The following is a 15,197-nucleotide window of genomic DNA, read 5'->3' as shown; positions in this document are numbered from 1 at the left end:
AGTTGTACACATCGTGTGATAGATACGTGCGGAGAAGTTAATATGAAAACTGGATTTTGGAATAAATGTGCAATTCTTTCGATTACAGCGAGCTCTAATTTCATCGAAGATGCATGTGGGAACACATGTCTGTAAAAAAAAGAACAATACATATCTGCGGTATCACATATCTTGACGGCGAGGTATAATCAAGGCAACGATAGGAAACCTGGAAGGAATGGAAGAGGTTTCCGATCGGATACCTAAGATGACACTCGTAGTCGAGTGCGAGGATTGAAGGAACTTGATATTGCTATCTGGAAGTGTATGCTACACTGATTGATCAAAGGTAGAAGACAAATGTAGACTGGGAGCCTAACGCCTTCTCTGAGAATGGCACGATCCGCATCGTTTGGGTGCCGGGCCATAGCGGAGAAATGAAGGGGGAATGAAGAATCAGACGAATTGGCAGTGAAGGCCAGAGGGTGCCGAGCCATAGCGGATCAAGGGGGAATGAAAAGTAGACGAATAGGCAGTGAAGGCCAGAAGACTGCCGTCAATAAACTTGGTTAATCCGAAGACTTTTGGGTCGAAGCAGTCCGAGTTAAGGGCATGGGTTACGAACGCAAATTCAACATTGTGGAACAGCGAAACTGGCGGTAGAACGACGAAAATCCAGGAAAATCCAAGGAAATCCAGATTGTGAGAAGACGAGGCTATTGCTGAAAGGAAGTAAGCAGTAAGTCAGTTTACCTTTCGGTATCATAGCAGAACACATAGGACTACGAGATCACTTATGCAAAATCGGTGCGGTAAGTTATAGCATGTGTAGGGCAAGTGGGGAAAATTATGAAACGATGGAGCATTTCCTATGTCATTGGCCGGCTTTCCAGAGGTGAACCAACTTAGAGGCGTGATATGGAAAACAATTGGGGATTTTGTAAGTCGCACGGAATTCCTGACTTATATCTTCTTTTTCGAGGTTAATTTTTTAATATTTGGAGCGCACAACAAGCCGATTAATGGCATGGGGAGGATTAATATCCGCACCCTCTTTTCAACCAGCGTCTTCGTGCCAAAGTTCTTACTTCTCCAAGTAAAGGCTTTTGGTCGTTTGTGCCACTCTCCGTTATTGAAGACATATCTATTGGGTTGCCCAAAAAGTAGTTGCGGATTTTTAAAAAAAGAAAGTAAATGCATTTTTAATAAAACTTAGAATGAACTTTAATCAAATCTACTTTTTTTACACTTTTTTTCTAAAGCAAGCTTAAAGTAACAGCTGATAACTGACAGAAGAAAGAATGCAATTACAGAGTCACAAGCTGTGAAAAAATTTGTCAACGCCGACTATATGAAAAATCCGCAATTACTTTTTGGGAAACCCAATAGTTCCATGCCTCAGATATATTTCGAATATTGTAGAGTCAAAAGGGTTCATGGCATATCGTCACTTGTTTTGTGCTAGTGTTCTTCGATTCTAGCTCATCCTTTACGCAATCTTTTCAACCTTGCTTACCGTGCGGGTGTTTTCTCGGCGCGTTGGAAGATTGCGAACGTGCAACTTTTCCCAAGAAGGTTGAGGCAAACGACCCTGCGATTTACCGAAAGCGCGAAGCATATCGTTATGCTTCGCACTTTCCCACGTTATGGAAAGCATAGTCAATTACCATCTTAGGAGATACTTAGAGTCCAATGGTCTTTTTAGCAACCGATAATATGGGTTCCACAGAAATCGCTCCACAGGTGACCTGATGGCATTCCTGTCTGAACGTTGCAGTCGCTCTAATCACCGATTCGACGAGAGTAAGGTCATGGCTCTGGATATCTCCAAGACATTAGATAGGGTCTGACACAATGCACTCCTTTCAAACCTTCTTCGCTCGATTTATATCGAGTTTTCTCAGAGATCGCACTATAAGAGTTGTTGTAGATGGGTTCTCATCTGACGAATATAGATTGACCGCAGGTGTACCACAAGGCTCTGCCCTTTCTCCCTCTCTTTTATTTTTTTATTTTATTTATTTATTCATTCATTGCAATACTAAGCCAATTAGGCCAAAATACTTGTATTACAAACATAACTTATACACCTAAGTAGCAATAAGCGTATAAAACTATTCTTAATCTATATCTTTTATCAGATTACAAATCGTATTCCTATGGGCTCCCCAGCCAAAAATTATTAGTAGAATACAAAAAATATACCAAAAAAGTCCTATATTGAAAGCAACAACGTCAAAAGTAGGAAGTATTTAGCATTATATATAAAAATTAACAGTTAACATATCTAGAAGCAGTAGCACAGTCGTACATTTAAAAAGTAAGCGCAATTAAAGTGTGCAGAAATATCTGATACTTCAGAGTTTTTTTTTTTTTTTTTATTGACTTTTTCTATTTTTTATTGACGATCTACTGGGTTTGACTTTGAATTTACTAATCTAATCGTTCGCGGATAACAGCAACCTTTGTCATTAATTTTCATTCGACCATAGGTCGAGTCTTCGAGAGATTGGAGACAGAAGGTGGATTGTGGACGTTACACTCTGCCAGAATTTGCTGGCCACTTCTGAGTGAGGTCGAATGAACAGAGTAGATTTTAATGCACGCAAGGCGTAGTGCTTGTTTGTTGTCTACCAAACGATTCACTGACACTTTAGATTTCAAGCAGTCAAAGGCTGTTGATGTTCTGGGCATGAAAATTCAATGTGATATCCGTTGGTCAAAACATGTATGTATTCGAAGTTTCGAAGGAAGCATTCAAGTGCATGGACTTTCTAAGCGGTGTAAGAAATATTTCAGTCTATCTGATCTTATTAATATCTACACTACGTACATCAGGCCGAAGATGGAATATAACTCGCATATATAGACTGGAACTCTAAAATTATGCCTGGAGTTGCTTGACCGTGTCCAGAGTCGGGCGTTGCTGTTGTTTGGAGATGGTAGGGTATCCAATTCTATTGTTTCCCTTGAACATAGTAGAAATGTGGTTTGTGTAGCACTGTACTATCGATTTTTCCACGGTGTGTGTTCTTCGAAAATCAGTCTTCCAATTCCTGATTTGAGGTTGTTTGCCAAAAATACAAGATTTTCTAGAAGCGTGTACCGGTTTATAATCGATTGGCCAGCTGATCGATCAGCTGGCTGGATCGCACTACCGAGAGAATTATTTTTTCGCAAAGACGGTTCGTATGGGGAATCGAATTAGGATATCCAGAAATTCAAAGCAAATTTCTACCGGGCAAATACCCAACAATTTTTGATGATTTCTTATTCTTTGTATATAAACCTGACCTTCTGACCTCATAAAGTCGGATTTTAGTTAAATATAGCCGCTATATACACCGATCTCCTTGTCTGAGGCAATAAATTGGTAATTTTTCTTTCTATTGCTATGAAATTTGGTACAGTGAGTTTTGGTAGACCGGACAATATTTGGATATAGCTGCCATATAGACAGACCGATCTCCCGATATAGGGTATTGAGGCCATAAAAGATCCATTTATTACCGGAATTAGATGAAATTTGACACAGAGTGTTCTGGTAGACCCATTCCCATTTCTGTCAAATGTGATACAGATCGGACCATATTTCGATATAACTGCCATATATACCGATTTCCCGATATTGTGTAATGAGCCTAAAAAGGAGCATTTTTCATCCTATTTCGATATTTCGATTTGGCACTGCTAGTTCCGGTACACCTCTAAACCTTTTTGTAGAATATCGTCCAGATCAGACCATATTTGGATATAGGCTGCCAAATAGACCGATCTCCCGATATAGAGTATTGAGCCAATAAAAGGAGCATTTTTCATCCGATTTTAATGAAATTTGAAATTGAATTGAAATTTGATTTGATTTGAGCCCATCTATTAGCTGTTGCCTTTCTGGCCTCATCCAAAAGATTAGCTTAGAAGTAGCCACAAGCATACCTACAGATTCCAGTTCCTCTGGAAATTGTAAGGTAGTTCCTAGTCTCGCAAGCTCGTCAGCTCTACAATTCCCCGGAATATGTCTGTGGCATGGCACACAGAACAGATGAATATTGAACTGTTCAGTTCTGAACAGTTCCAAAATTTTCTCACGCGAAATGTCGAGAAGAAATTGCAATAAAAATATATATTAAAAGCAAACTAATATGTAAAAACATAATTTTGGTAGAAATGTTTCATCACCATTTTGTTTTTTTTTTTGTTCATTTTTTTAAAAAAATATTCGTTTGACTCAAAAGCTTATCAAACTAAAATCTCCACTCCTAAAATGGTAGGGTGTACACTGTATATACATACATGTTTATAATTCAAATTAAGTGGCAAATAGTCTTAAATACTCACAAGAGTTTTTTTTTATTGATAATGTGCCGCGGTTGTGTCTGTTTATAGAGAAATAGAATGTAGAAATAAACAAAAAAAAAGCTCAACAAAAGAAAAGTACAAAATAATATGATATTTGTTCTGTTATAGTCATTATTTACATAGAGGAGAACTATTAAGTAGATTCGCATAAGGTCAACTTGGCAGGCGATAAAAGAAACGTGCAATAAAGCTGGCACACATTAAAAACGCGTTTTAGCTGTCATCTGGAACCATTTGTTGGGATGAAACAGGTTTTTCATTATTCACTTTCGATTGAGAACGAGCCATATTGTTTATGTAATGGATTTATATTCAGGTTTGCTGGATTGAAAGACAATGTGCAGGTACATATATGCAAATATGCAAATACTCATTAAAGTGTATTTAGGTTTTTGTTACTTAAATTCTCGTAGAAATTTGAAGTAGAAATATGTTACTGCCACAAACTATCTAAGAAATGTGCAACTATTTGCCATGGTAGTCGGTTATCCGATTACCACACTCAACAAAGTTCTTAATTTTTCATTCAACATTCTTACATCACAGCGATATGAGTCAATAGCTATGTACTACTAAAGGTTCTTAGGTTACATCAAATAATCACTAATTAAAATCTAACCAAACGCTAAGAATGCATGGTTCTTTTGGTAGCCATAGACGATTTACACCCAACAAAAGCACACCAAATGTTTTTCTCTTTAAAAGAAAAACAATAGAAAAAAATCCAAAGTACCAACCCACAACAGCCCAACTGGGAAATACACCTCAAACCGGCATCAAAAGTTGATTGACCTTAATTAAGTTCACCAAAGCAAAGACGTGAACAATGGTGGTGGTGGCATGTGATAGTTTTGGATAAGTCATTGTTGGGAAGGTAGTAGTAGCTTTCTGAATACACGTAACAGATGATGAAAACCCCACATGGTAGGAGTCAGTTAAGAAAACTTTAAACGAGCACATTGTCTCTATTGTGCAGTTATATGGCCCTTTCACATAAAACTCACAAATCTTTAGGAATTAATAATAGAATGATAAAGATGAAGCAAGAGACTTTCAATACTTACTTCAGCGTTTCAACAACATATTCTGGCAGTCCCTCAGTCTTGGAGATGCATATGTATCGTGTGGTCTGGCGACCAAAAAGATAATTACTTTCACGCCATAAATCTGCATCCGAGTCTTGATCATAAGTACGGTGGATGGATTGGAAGTTTTTTGGACACCTGAAAGAAAACAAAGGAAGGATGGGGATTATTTTAAATACATTACAATACAAATATAAACAAGTAACAAAATCTGCTGTTTTAAGTACAAAAAATTGCTGAAAAAATTTTATGCTATTTTTTATGTTTGTCTGTTATTTCTTTTGATTACTTTAGGTATTTTTTATTTTTTGTTTTAAATTTTTTTAGAAATTTTGTTGGAAAAGATGATGAATAAATATTGCTGTAAAGAATCTACACTCAATAATAGTAGAGCAAGACAACTACATCTTACACATTCCTGGGAACTCAAATCTGTTGGTATGCTTCTAGCGACATGTAAGCTAATACTTTGATATATGCCCCAAACGGCAACAGATGGTAGATGGTCATCAAATGAAAGGTCGTGTAGCCCAATCTAAACTCAAAGATGTCTACGGCTGTGCTGTTTTTATTCCTTTGAGGACTTGTCTGAGTTGGCGAAAGTGAACATTCTCAAGTTATTAGGTTTTTTAAAGCGTACTGGCTGCTTAAACGGTAGTTACTAGAAGACATCTTCCTTCTCCTGTTTCATTTCTTGACATTGAAGTTGCTTTCAATAATGTAAAACCGACGTCAATAATGAAGGAGTTGGAGTTTCTAGGCATCAACTCTACTGTAAGAAAGTTTATTTATAACTTTCTTACTAAAAGAGGCATTAGCAGGCTTGGGATCTGTGGATCTAAAAAGATGGGTCAGTACAGGAACACCTCAAGGAGGTTTACTGTCTCCTCTACTTTGGAATATGTCCATTAACAATATATTATTGTATTGCTGATGACGTGGCAATTGCGGTTAGGGGAAAGTTTCCCAGCACTCTAAGAGATATAATTCAGGAAGCTCTACGTGTAACAGCAAAGTGGGCTACCGAAAGTGGTCTAGGTATAAATTCGTGCAAGACAGAATTAGCTCTTTTCACCAGGAGATACAAGTTGTGGAACCTGTCTCCTTGGGTGCAGAGAATGTTCCATTTACAGAAAGCGCAAAATACCTGTGTGTTTTGCTGAATAGGAAATTGAAGTTTAAATCCAACATTTTGGAAAGGGCAAGGAAGGTAACTCTTGCCCTTTCCATAGAGAGCCATTGGCAAAAGTTGGGGGTTGCAGCATATACCCAACTGCAGCATTGGGTATATGCTGCAGTTGTTAGACCTATAATGCTATGTGGTGATGTGGTCTGGTGGACGGCGCTTCCAAAGTCCTCCTACTGCTCAATACTTAACCGGATCCAAAAGATGGCTTGTTTGTGCATCACAGCCGCACTGAGGACGACACCATCTGATGCACTGAATTTAATGCTACATCTTATGCCTCTGGACATTGTGGCTACCCAAATTGCAGCGACCACTGCAGTGAGGTTAAGGGAGCTTTCTCATTGGTCATGTGACCGCTATGGACACTGTGTTATCCTTGATACAATATCCGATGTTCCAGGCAGAGTGGATTACACCCTACCTAAAAAGTAAATGCAAATTTTGCCCATGAACATTCCACTAGGGAACAGGGGCAAACTTCTCACATATGAGTGCAGTCCGATTCAAGTTTAAGCTCAATGATAAGGGGCCTCCTTTTTAGAGCCGATTCCGAACGACGAGCCGCAATGCGACACCTCTTTAGAGAGAAGTTTTATATGGCATAGTACCTCACAAATGCCGACAGCATTAGGAAGGAAAAAAAATCACCTGTTCTGGGTGCCGGTCACAGATATATCCCAGGGAATTGTAAAGTAAGCGAGCTACACATTACAGGGATATTGGAATCTGTGGGTATGCCTCTAGCGACATGTAAGCTAAGTTTTCAGGACGAGGTCCGAAGCACAACGAATGATAGATGGTCACAAAGAGGGGGCTGTGAGCACTCCAAAACTATGGGACCTAATCTAGACTTGAAGAGGTCTAATGGTTTGCTGTCATTGGCTTGAACAGACGTCTCAGTCATTGTGTCCGTCATGACAGGTCACTGTCTAATTGAAAAACATGCAACGATATTTACAGAAGCTGTAAGGACATCGAAGAAGAAGAGACTATAGAACACCTTCTGTGTTTGTCCCGCACTAGCAGTCAGAAGGAGTTCCACTTTAGGTTTTCATTTCTTTGAGAACCTGTCTGATTTAGCGGATGTGAACATTCGCAAGTTATTGGGCTTTTTAAAGCGATCTGGTAGGTTCAACGGTAGGAAATCGAAGGCATCTTTCTTCTTCAGTTCCTGTGGTATCACAATGGACGAAAACGTCTAAGCGATGGTAGACTGTCACATAAACCTAACCTTCTCCTGTTTCTCTAGTATTGCAATGTACTAAAATGTTTAAATGAGTCTGAAAGCAGACTGCCACTAAAACCTTACATAACATCTCCACCACCGTACCGCCAGTACTTGGCATGTCCGTGAGAAAAATTTTTTTTATAACTTATGGGCCCATCTTGGAATATCGGCGCCGTATAAATCTGTATGGCAATGTTGACATAGTTAAGCGTAACAAAATCCAATTACTTTGGCTAGGTCATGTTATAAGAATGAATGAAAGAGCCCCAGCTAAAATGTCATTTAAATATAAAGCTGTCGTTTTAAGCAGAAGGGAGAAGACCTAAACTTTAATCGGAAAATTAACCGAAGAAGGACGTAGAGAAACTGGGTGTCAAAAATTGGAAAAATCTCTGGGTCTGGGCGTTTTGAAATCTTTTCTGGGTTTGGCTTGTCTATCAAAAAGTCTATAAAATGTTTTGTTCTGATAAATTCCTGAAAATTCTGGTCAAAATCGTTTCATAATCTGATATCCATAAAAATCTTCAGATTACTATAAACTTTTTTTTTAATTTTAAAACGAATGTTACTAAAAAAAATTCAAAACGAGGAGAATCCCCTTCCGTTTTTGTTAAACTCACTAGGTATTGCGCAATTTCTTAAAAAAAAGCAAAGCAAATATTTAAATAATACACATGTGTGTGTACTTACTTTTCATAATCCTCAACAATGTGCAGCGATGTTATTGGCCGATTATCTGGCAGAAAGCTCATTATAGATGTAATCACATTTTTTTGGGCCATTGAGCCCATTGCCGTCGTCGTCGTATGCAGCAGTGGTGAATTTGGTGCTATTATGGGGCCATTGCTGGCCCCGGACTGTATGTGTTTGCCCGCTTTATTCATATCTTTGCTGAATACGAATAAAGCATCTGTTTTGGTGGCCAGCTTGAAGAGTGAGTGCTGCGTTGCCGAGCAGCAGCAAATGTGTGAGTTATCAGTGACTTTCACCTATATTTCCGTTCGTTCAAGGCAGTCTTTTTTTCGGCTGGCTTGCTCTTTTTCCAACGGCAACAAATTTAGCCAGTGAAGCACCTATGTGTTGTAGAGGCTATAAAAAATTGCAGAAAAAATTAAGTTTTTAAATTTAAATATTAGTCATAATCACAAAATCACGAGAACCTACAAAAACAACCTCACTTTAATGAATATGCGGATTGTTGGGTTTTCACCCCGACAAATATGGCAAAACATTTTTATTAAATAATCACTTTACGTCGTTTTTATTTGAACAGCAAAACATTTTTTTTTTTGTATAAACAAAAGATTTACTTGCTTGCTAGTCATTCAAAAACTCACGTTTTTTGTCAACACTTATTTATTTGAGATGTTTTTTAGCCCTTGATGCAGTGAGGGAAAAAAGTGAAATTATTGGAAGTTATGATAATAGCAAACATCTAATAACATGTGTAGGGAATTATCTATTCAACATTGATAAGTTTTACGACAGATAACACCCCAGTGGGAAATGAGACATTTTAAGTATGGGTAAAGATAATAGGCCTCCGGCCGACACGGGATAACAATAAGCACCACACAGGCTGGAACTTTGAGCTCCGACCTGTGTGGTGTCCTTGGTTGTCACGGCAAGCTTAGCTGAAAGCTACCGGGCGCGTCCACAGGTAGCGGATGGTGGAAAGCTTCGTTTTTATGCGCAGTAGCTGCAATCCTACAAACCCCATGCGGTAGGGGCGGTGAGCGAGTAACCGGCCCGCGGAAAAATATGGGAATCACTATGGGAAATAAAGGAATAGTAACAAGTAAAAAGGCATTAAAAATGCTCACTATTTCAAAAAGCAGCGAAATTGGATAAATCGAACCTTCAGATCCTTTATCGGGAGATCGGTCTATATGCCAGCTATATCGAAATATAGTCCGATCTAAACCATATTTAGGTCAGGTGTCGGGAGGCTTAAGATAACTCACTGTTTAAAATTTCAGCGAAACCGGGTATTAAATAAAGCTTTTATGGGCTTCAGGCCCTTTATCGTTAGATCGGTCTAAAGGGAAGCTATATCTAAATATAGTCCTATCTGAACCATATTTGGCCAAATGTCGGGAGACCTTAAACTACTCAAGCATTTATGGGCATTAGACCCTTTGTCGGCAGATCGGTCTATATAGAAGCTGCATCCAAATATGGTCCGATTTGGCCCGTTCAAGAACTTAACCAGCGTGCATCAAAAAGGCATATCTGTGCCAAATTCCAGCTCAATATCTCAATTTTTGAAGTCTGTAGAGTGATTACAACAGACGGATAGACATTTAAAGTTACAACAAGTAAAAGCATGCTAAGTTCGGCCATATGCCTTTTTAGGCAAACAAAGGATTAAAGATAATACTGGAGAATATCAAGATATCGGCCGATTCGGACCATAATTGAATTGAATGTTGGAGACCATAGTAGAAGTCGTTGTGTATAATTTCAGTCAATTCGAAAAAAAATTCCGCCCTTAAGGGACTCAAGAAGTAAAATAGTGAGATCGGTTTATATGGGAGCTGTATCAGGCTATAGACCGATTCAGACCATAATTGGCACATATGTTGAAGTTCAAGTCGTTGTACAAAATTTCAGCCAAATCGGATGGTAATTGCGTCAAGAAGTCAAGAACCCAGACCGGCTTATGTGGCAGCTGTATCCGGTTATGGACCAATTAAAACCATATTTGGCACAGTTGTTGGAAGTCATAACAAAACAATTCTTGCAAAATTTCAGCCAAATCAGAAAAGAATTGCGGTCTCTAGTACCTCAAGAAGTCAAGATTCAAAATCGGTTTATATGGCAGCTATATCGAGTTATCAACCATACTTAGCACAGTTGTGTGAGGTCATAACAAAACACCTCATGGAAAATTTCAGCCATATCGGATAAGAATTGCGCCCTGTAGAGGCTGAAGAAGTCAAGACACCAGATCGGTTTATATGACAGCTATATCAGGCTATTGTCCGAATTGAATCACACTCGAAACAAGTCAAGAAGTCAAGATCGGATTGTAGGGCAGCTATATCAAAACATGGGCCGATATGGACCATTTACAACCCCAATCGACCTACATTAATAAGAAGTATTCGGGCAAAAATTCAAGTGGCTAGCTTTACTCCTTCGAAAGATGGCGTGCTTTCGTCAGACGGACGGACGGACATGGCTAGATCGACTTAAAATGACACGACGATCAACAATATACATACTTTATAAGGCCTCAGAGGAATATTTCGAGGAGTTACAAATAGAATGACGAAAATGGAGGGTATAAAAATAATAGAATTCATACATAAGTAATTACAACGTTTTGATAAGTGTTACTATTATTTTTTCCAAACAAATTTACCAAAAAAATTATCATAACGAGTATCCGTGAATTATATGAGATTTAATATCAAATTTAAGTTCACCTATCAAATCCCAACATGTCTACGAATATGCAGGTTTAGCCTTATACAGAAGCAATATTATTCTTAATAACTGTTGTCCCTATTATTTTTTCCACCACTATATGTATGCACATATGGAGCTTTCAATAAGTTATAAAATTCCAATAGAATGTCTTTTAATGCAACGTCAATGGATTCAATTGCTGATTGATTGGTTAATTTATAAAAATTATAGCTTTTGGTTTCAGAATATGTATTGCTTTACTAATAGTAGCCACATTTTGTTATTCTCCTAAATAGAGACATAACTATTAAAAATGTAGCCCCATGTAACCTTCATAAGGAATTTGCAAAATAGCAAATATATTTTTATTTTACCCTTTTACAATATCTATGACCAATAAATGGCCTGAAGTAATATGAACATTGATGGTTAATTGAAAACTTGCAAGAGAAACTACAATAAAGAAAAAACAACAAAACAAAAAGACTTCTACAAGTTAACAAGCATAGAACGTAGAACAAAAAATACATTTTTCTGCAACAACACAAATGCATTGTATACATCTCTAGTATCTGATCGTATATGCACACGAAGCTCTTAAGAGTCCACGAATCCCATTATACTCTTGAAGTTAAGTAAACAAACGAATGCAATCGTAGGTAATTTTAACCATTTCTTTGTAATGCGATTTGATTTCATTAGCTCTTAATCAAACAAAAAAGTAAAAGTTCATACGGAAATATGTGTGGTCGAATATGATTCACCGCCTCATGTTACAGTGTTCTCCAATATCTCTCCCATACACACACATATACACCACCTACAAGAGGAGTATAAAAAGAGAGACGGCGAAGGGCCATGATGCAATTTTCTACTTGTGCAGAAATTCCAAGAGCACTTAATGAAAAAAAGAGGCCAGCCATTCAGCCGACGATAGAAAATCTTTTAGTTTCTTTTTATGTCAGCCTCTTAAGACCATAGACAACACCCAGGGATGCCAACTAAGTGCTTTTCGCACTAGAGTTAGTGCTTTTTAGGACCCCAAAAACTCGAAAAAGCACCATTTTGTGCCAAACGATAAAAGCACTAAGTGGACGCTTTTTGCGTCCGACAATTTTGCGAAACGTTCCCCCTATTGCTATAAGAAAAGGAGAAACTTTTCTCATATCAATGGATAAGGTCCGATTAAAGTTATAGGCCAATGATCAGGGATCACTTCTTGCCAAGTCCAAACGGCGTGCTGTATAACCACATATTTCTGCAGCAAAGACTTAAATGGCTGATAACACCACAAATGTGACCAGCAGTTATGAGAGGAACACCACCATTGAAAACATTTTCTGAGGCTCTACTCGGGATTTGAACCTAGGCGTTCTTATGGTTTAACCAAATCAACATCTGAACGATCAAAGACAGTCGATGATTATGCATCATATCGAATATTTTATTAAAATTACATAATCGTAAAATATTTTATTAAAATTATACACCTTTTCCTTAATTTTCCAAATATCCAAGTTAGTGACTTTTTACTCTTTTTTATGCAGAATTTAACTTTTTTACCCTTTTTACAATTTTTGGTAAATTGTTGGCAACACCAGCCATCGGGCCCAGCCCCTTTCTACATACCTCACCCATGCATCGTTTAATGTAGCGAACATAAGGGAAATGAACAGTTTTTAGTTTTTTTGTTTAAGTTTCCCAATGCAAAAGCCGCACATGTGGTGGCTGCAGTTCATAAACGTTTATGTGAAGATTTATTGGTAAAATTGTAATGGAGGGTGAAGGGTGATGTTGGCGAGGTCGTTGAAATTTGAAATTATGAGAACCATTAAGATACCATTGAAAATCCATTAAAGCTTTCTTATTTTAAACTTTAATGATAGTGAGAAATGAGAGAGACTTTTTGCACGAACTATTTGTTGGAAAGCAAATAAAAAGTATAGAAGCAATACTCAGTTCTTGGAAAATTTTTAAATTCATATTTATCACCCACAATCAGCCTCACCTCTCTTCTCATCAGCCAGAGGTTGACACTTCAGAGTTATGTTAGGTTGAGAAGAGGGTGCGAATATTAATACACCCCATGCCACTATGGACATACACCTATGCCAGTAATCGACTTGTTGTGTGTTCTAAATACCAAAGAGTAACCAAAAAGTAAAGGAATTCCGTGTTGCTTACAAAATCCTTGATTGTTTTCCATACCAAGTCCCTAAGTTGGTTCATGGCTGCTATTGTGTCCCCACCTAAGTAGCGGTGTCTTTAAGCCGCGAAAGCCGGGCAATGACATAGGAAATGCTCCACCGTCTCATCATCTACTCCGCATGCCCTACACATGCTATCCCTTGCCGCACCGATTTTGTATAAGTGAGCTCGCAGTCCTATATGTCTCATTATGATACCGAAAGCTATACTGACCTCCTTCTTACTCGCATTCAGTAATAGCTTCGTCTTCTCATAATTCGGATCTCTCCAAAGGATTTTCGTCGTCCTACCGACCGTTTCGGACTGTGTCGACCCAAAAGGATACGGGAAAACCAAGTTTATTGAAAACTTCTCACCGAAGAGGTGTCGCACTGCGGCACCACTTTCGGACTCGGATTATATAAGGAGCGCCCTTATCATTGAGCTTAAACTTGAATCGAACAGCACTCGCTGATATGTGACAAGTTTGCCCCTGTTCCTTAATGGAATGTTCACGGGCAAATTTGCAACCAAAGTAGAACTGGTTGACTTTATGAACTCAAACAATTACCTCAAATTAATTGTTTGGCCAGCCCTCCTACATTTACATGAAAGCAACACAAAATACTTGCTAGACAATTACGTTTCAAGTCTTTTGAACGTGCGTAACCCTAATGCGAACATTTATTTATGTCGCTGCGTTACTGCACTTTGGCAGTTTTTACTACTCATGATGAAGATGACGATGATGATGATGATGCTGCAAACAATGACCGTTTTGGCGATGATGAGGATATTTGCCGAGTTGTCGTTATGGCAAAATGAAGACAACAAAAGACGCAGTCAACGGTCACAAAAAAAAAATAACAAAGAAACGAATATGCACAAAAATTCCAACAAATACACCAGACCACAAAGAAAGTCTATGCAAAAAAAATATTTGTATGAGAAATGAAAAAAAGCAGACTTTTCGACGAGACAAACAAGTGCATCAACAACAGAAATAACCAAGTCCACCGCCACTACCACCACCACTAAGTCAACCATTCGTAACAACTGGAGAAATCTTGGCAATCACCACTCAATAAGAACAACAATCCCATGGCAGCCGGTTGTACGTACCGGATTGACCCGATGGAATCTTCATCGGCAAGGGCTGCCGCCTCAGTGTACGTGTTCGTCTTTTTTCGTCATGGGAGAGGCACATCCCGGAGTGCCTTCTCCGTATGCTTTTGGTCCGTGCCGGGATTGAAAAGAACCCCGGACCCTGGTTCTGTTCCGTTTGCCAGAACCGCCTTCATCATCGGTCAGTGTCGGTGAGGTGTAACAGGTGCTTGGAGTGGGTACATTTCCGTTCTTGCTCTGGCCTAACTTCGCTACGGGAGTATAGTCATACTGGCTATGTCGCTAGGTGCTGTGCGAACTCAGCCAGCAGTGGGTCACAAGCGTCGCCGTCGTCGCCTTCGGCGTCCTCGTCGTCGGACTATGTGACCCCCCCGACCTCTCCCGTACGGCAATTTATGCAAAGACAGCACCCTAGCCCTACTATTGCCAGGCCAGTCTCGGGAAATGTATCGTTCCTGCAGTTAAACTGCAATGGACTGCGAGGCAAGATTGATGAGATTGTGGATTTTATGAGTCGGAAGAGCATATCGGTCGCAGCGATCCAGGAGACAAAGCTGACTAACACCTGCAGCTTGCACAGTTGTCACGGCTACAATGTGCTACGTAAGGATCGCTCAAGGAATGGAGGTGG

General features: G+C 38.9%; 1 protein-coding gene across 1 annotated transcript in view; it reads right to left on the bottom strand.

The window, feature by feature from the left end:
• LOC106086547 (multivesicular body subunit 12A) overlaps positions 1 to 15,197 on the bottom strand; it is a 39,949-nt gene that overhangs the window by 11,690 nt on the left and 13,062 nt on the right. Inside the window, exons 2-3 of the mRNA XM_013251272.2 lie at positions 8,531 to 8,929; positions 5,403 to 5,561 (exon numbers count right to left, since the gene is read on the bottom strand). Coding sequence (XP_013106726.2) covers positions 5,403 to 5,561; positions 8,531 to 8,724 — 353 coding nt within the window. The 5' untranslated portion in view covers positions 8,725 to 8,929. The remainder of the gene's footprint in view (positions 1 to 5,402; positions 5,562 to 8,530; positions 8,930 to 15,197) is intronic.

The sequence above is a fragment of the Stomoxys calcitrans genome, chromosome 4 (genome assembly GCF_963082655.1).
Source record: "Stomoxys calcitrans chromosome 4, idStoCalc2.1, whole genome shotgun sequence".
In the NCBI taxonomy this organism is placed as follows: Eukaryota; Metazoa; Arthropoda; class Insecta; order Diptera; family Muscidae; genus Stomoxys; species Stomoxys calcitrans.
The sequence above is the reverse complement of the archived record's forward strand: the minus strand, read 5'-3'. Positions and strand labels throughout refer to the sequence as shown.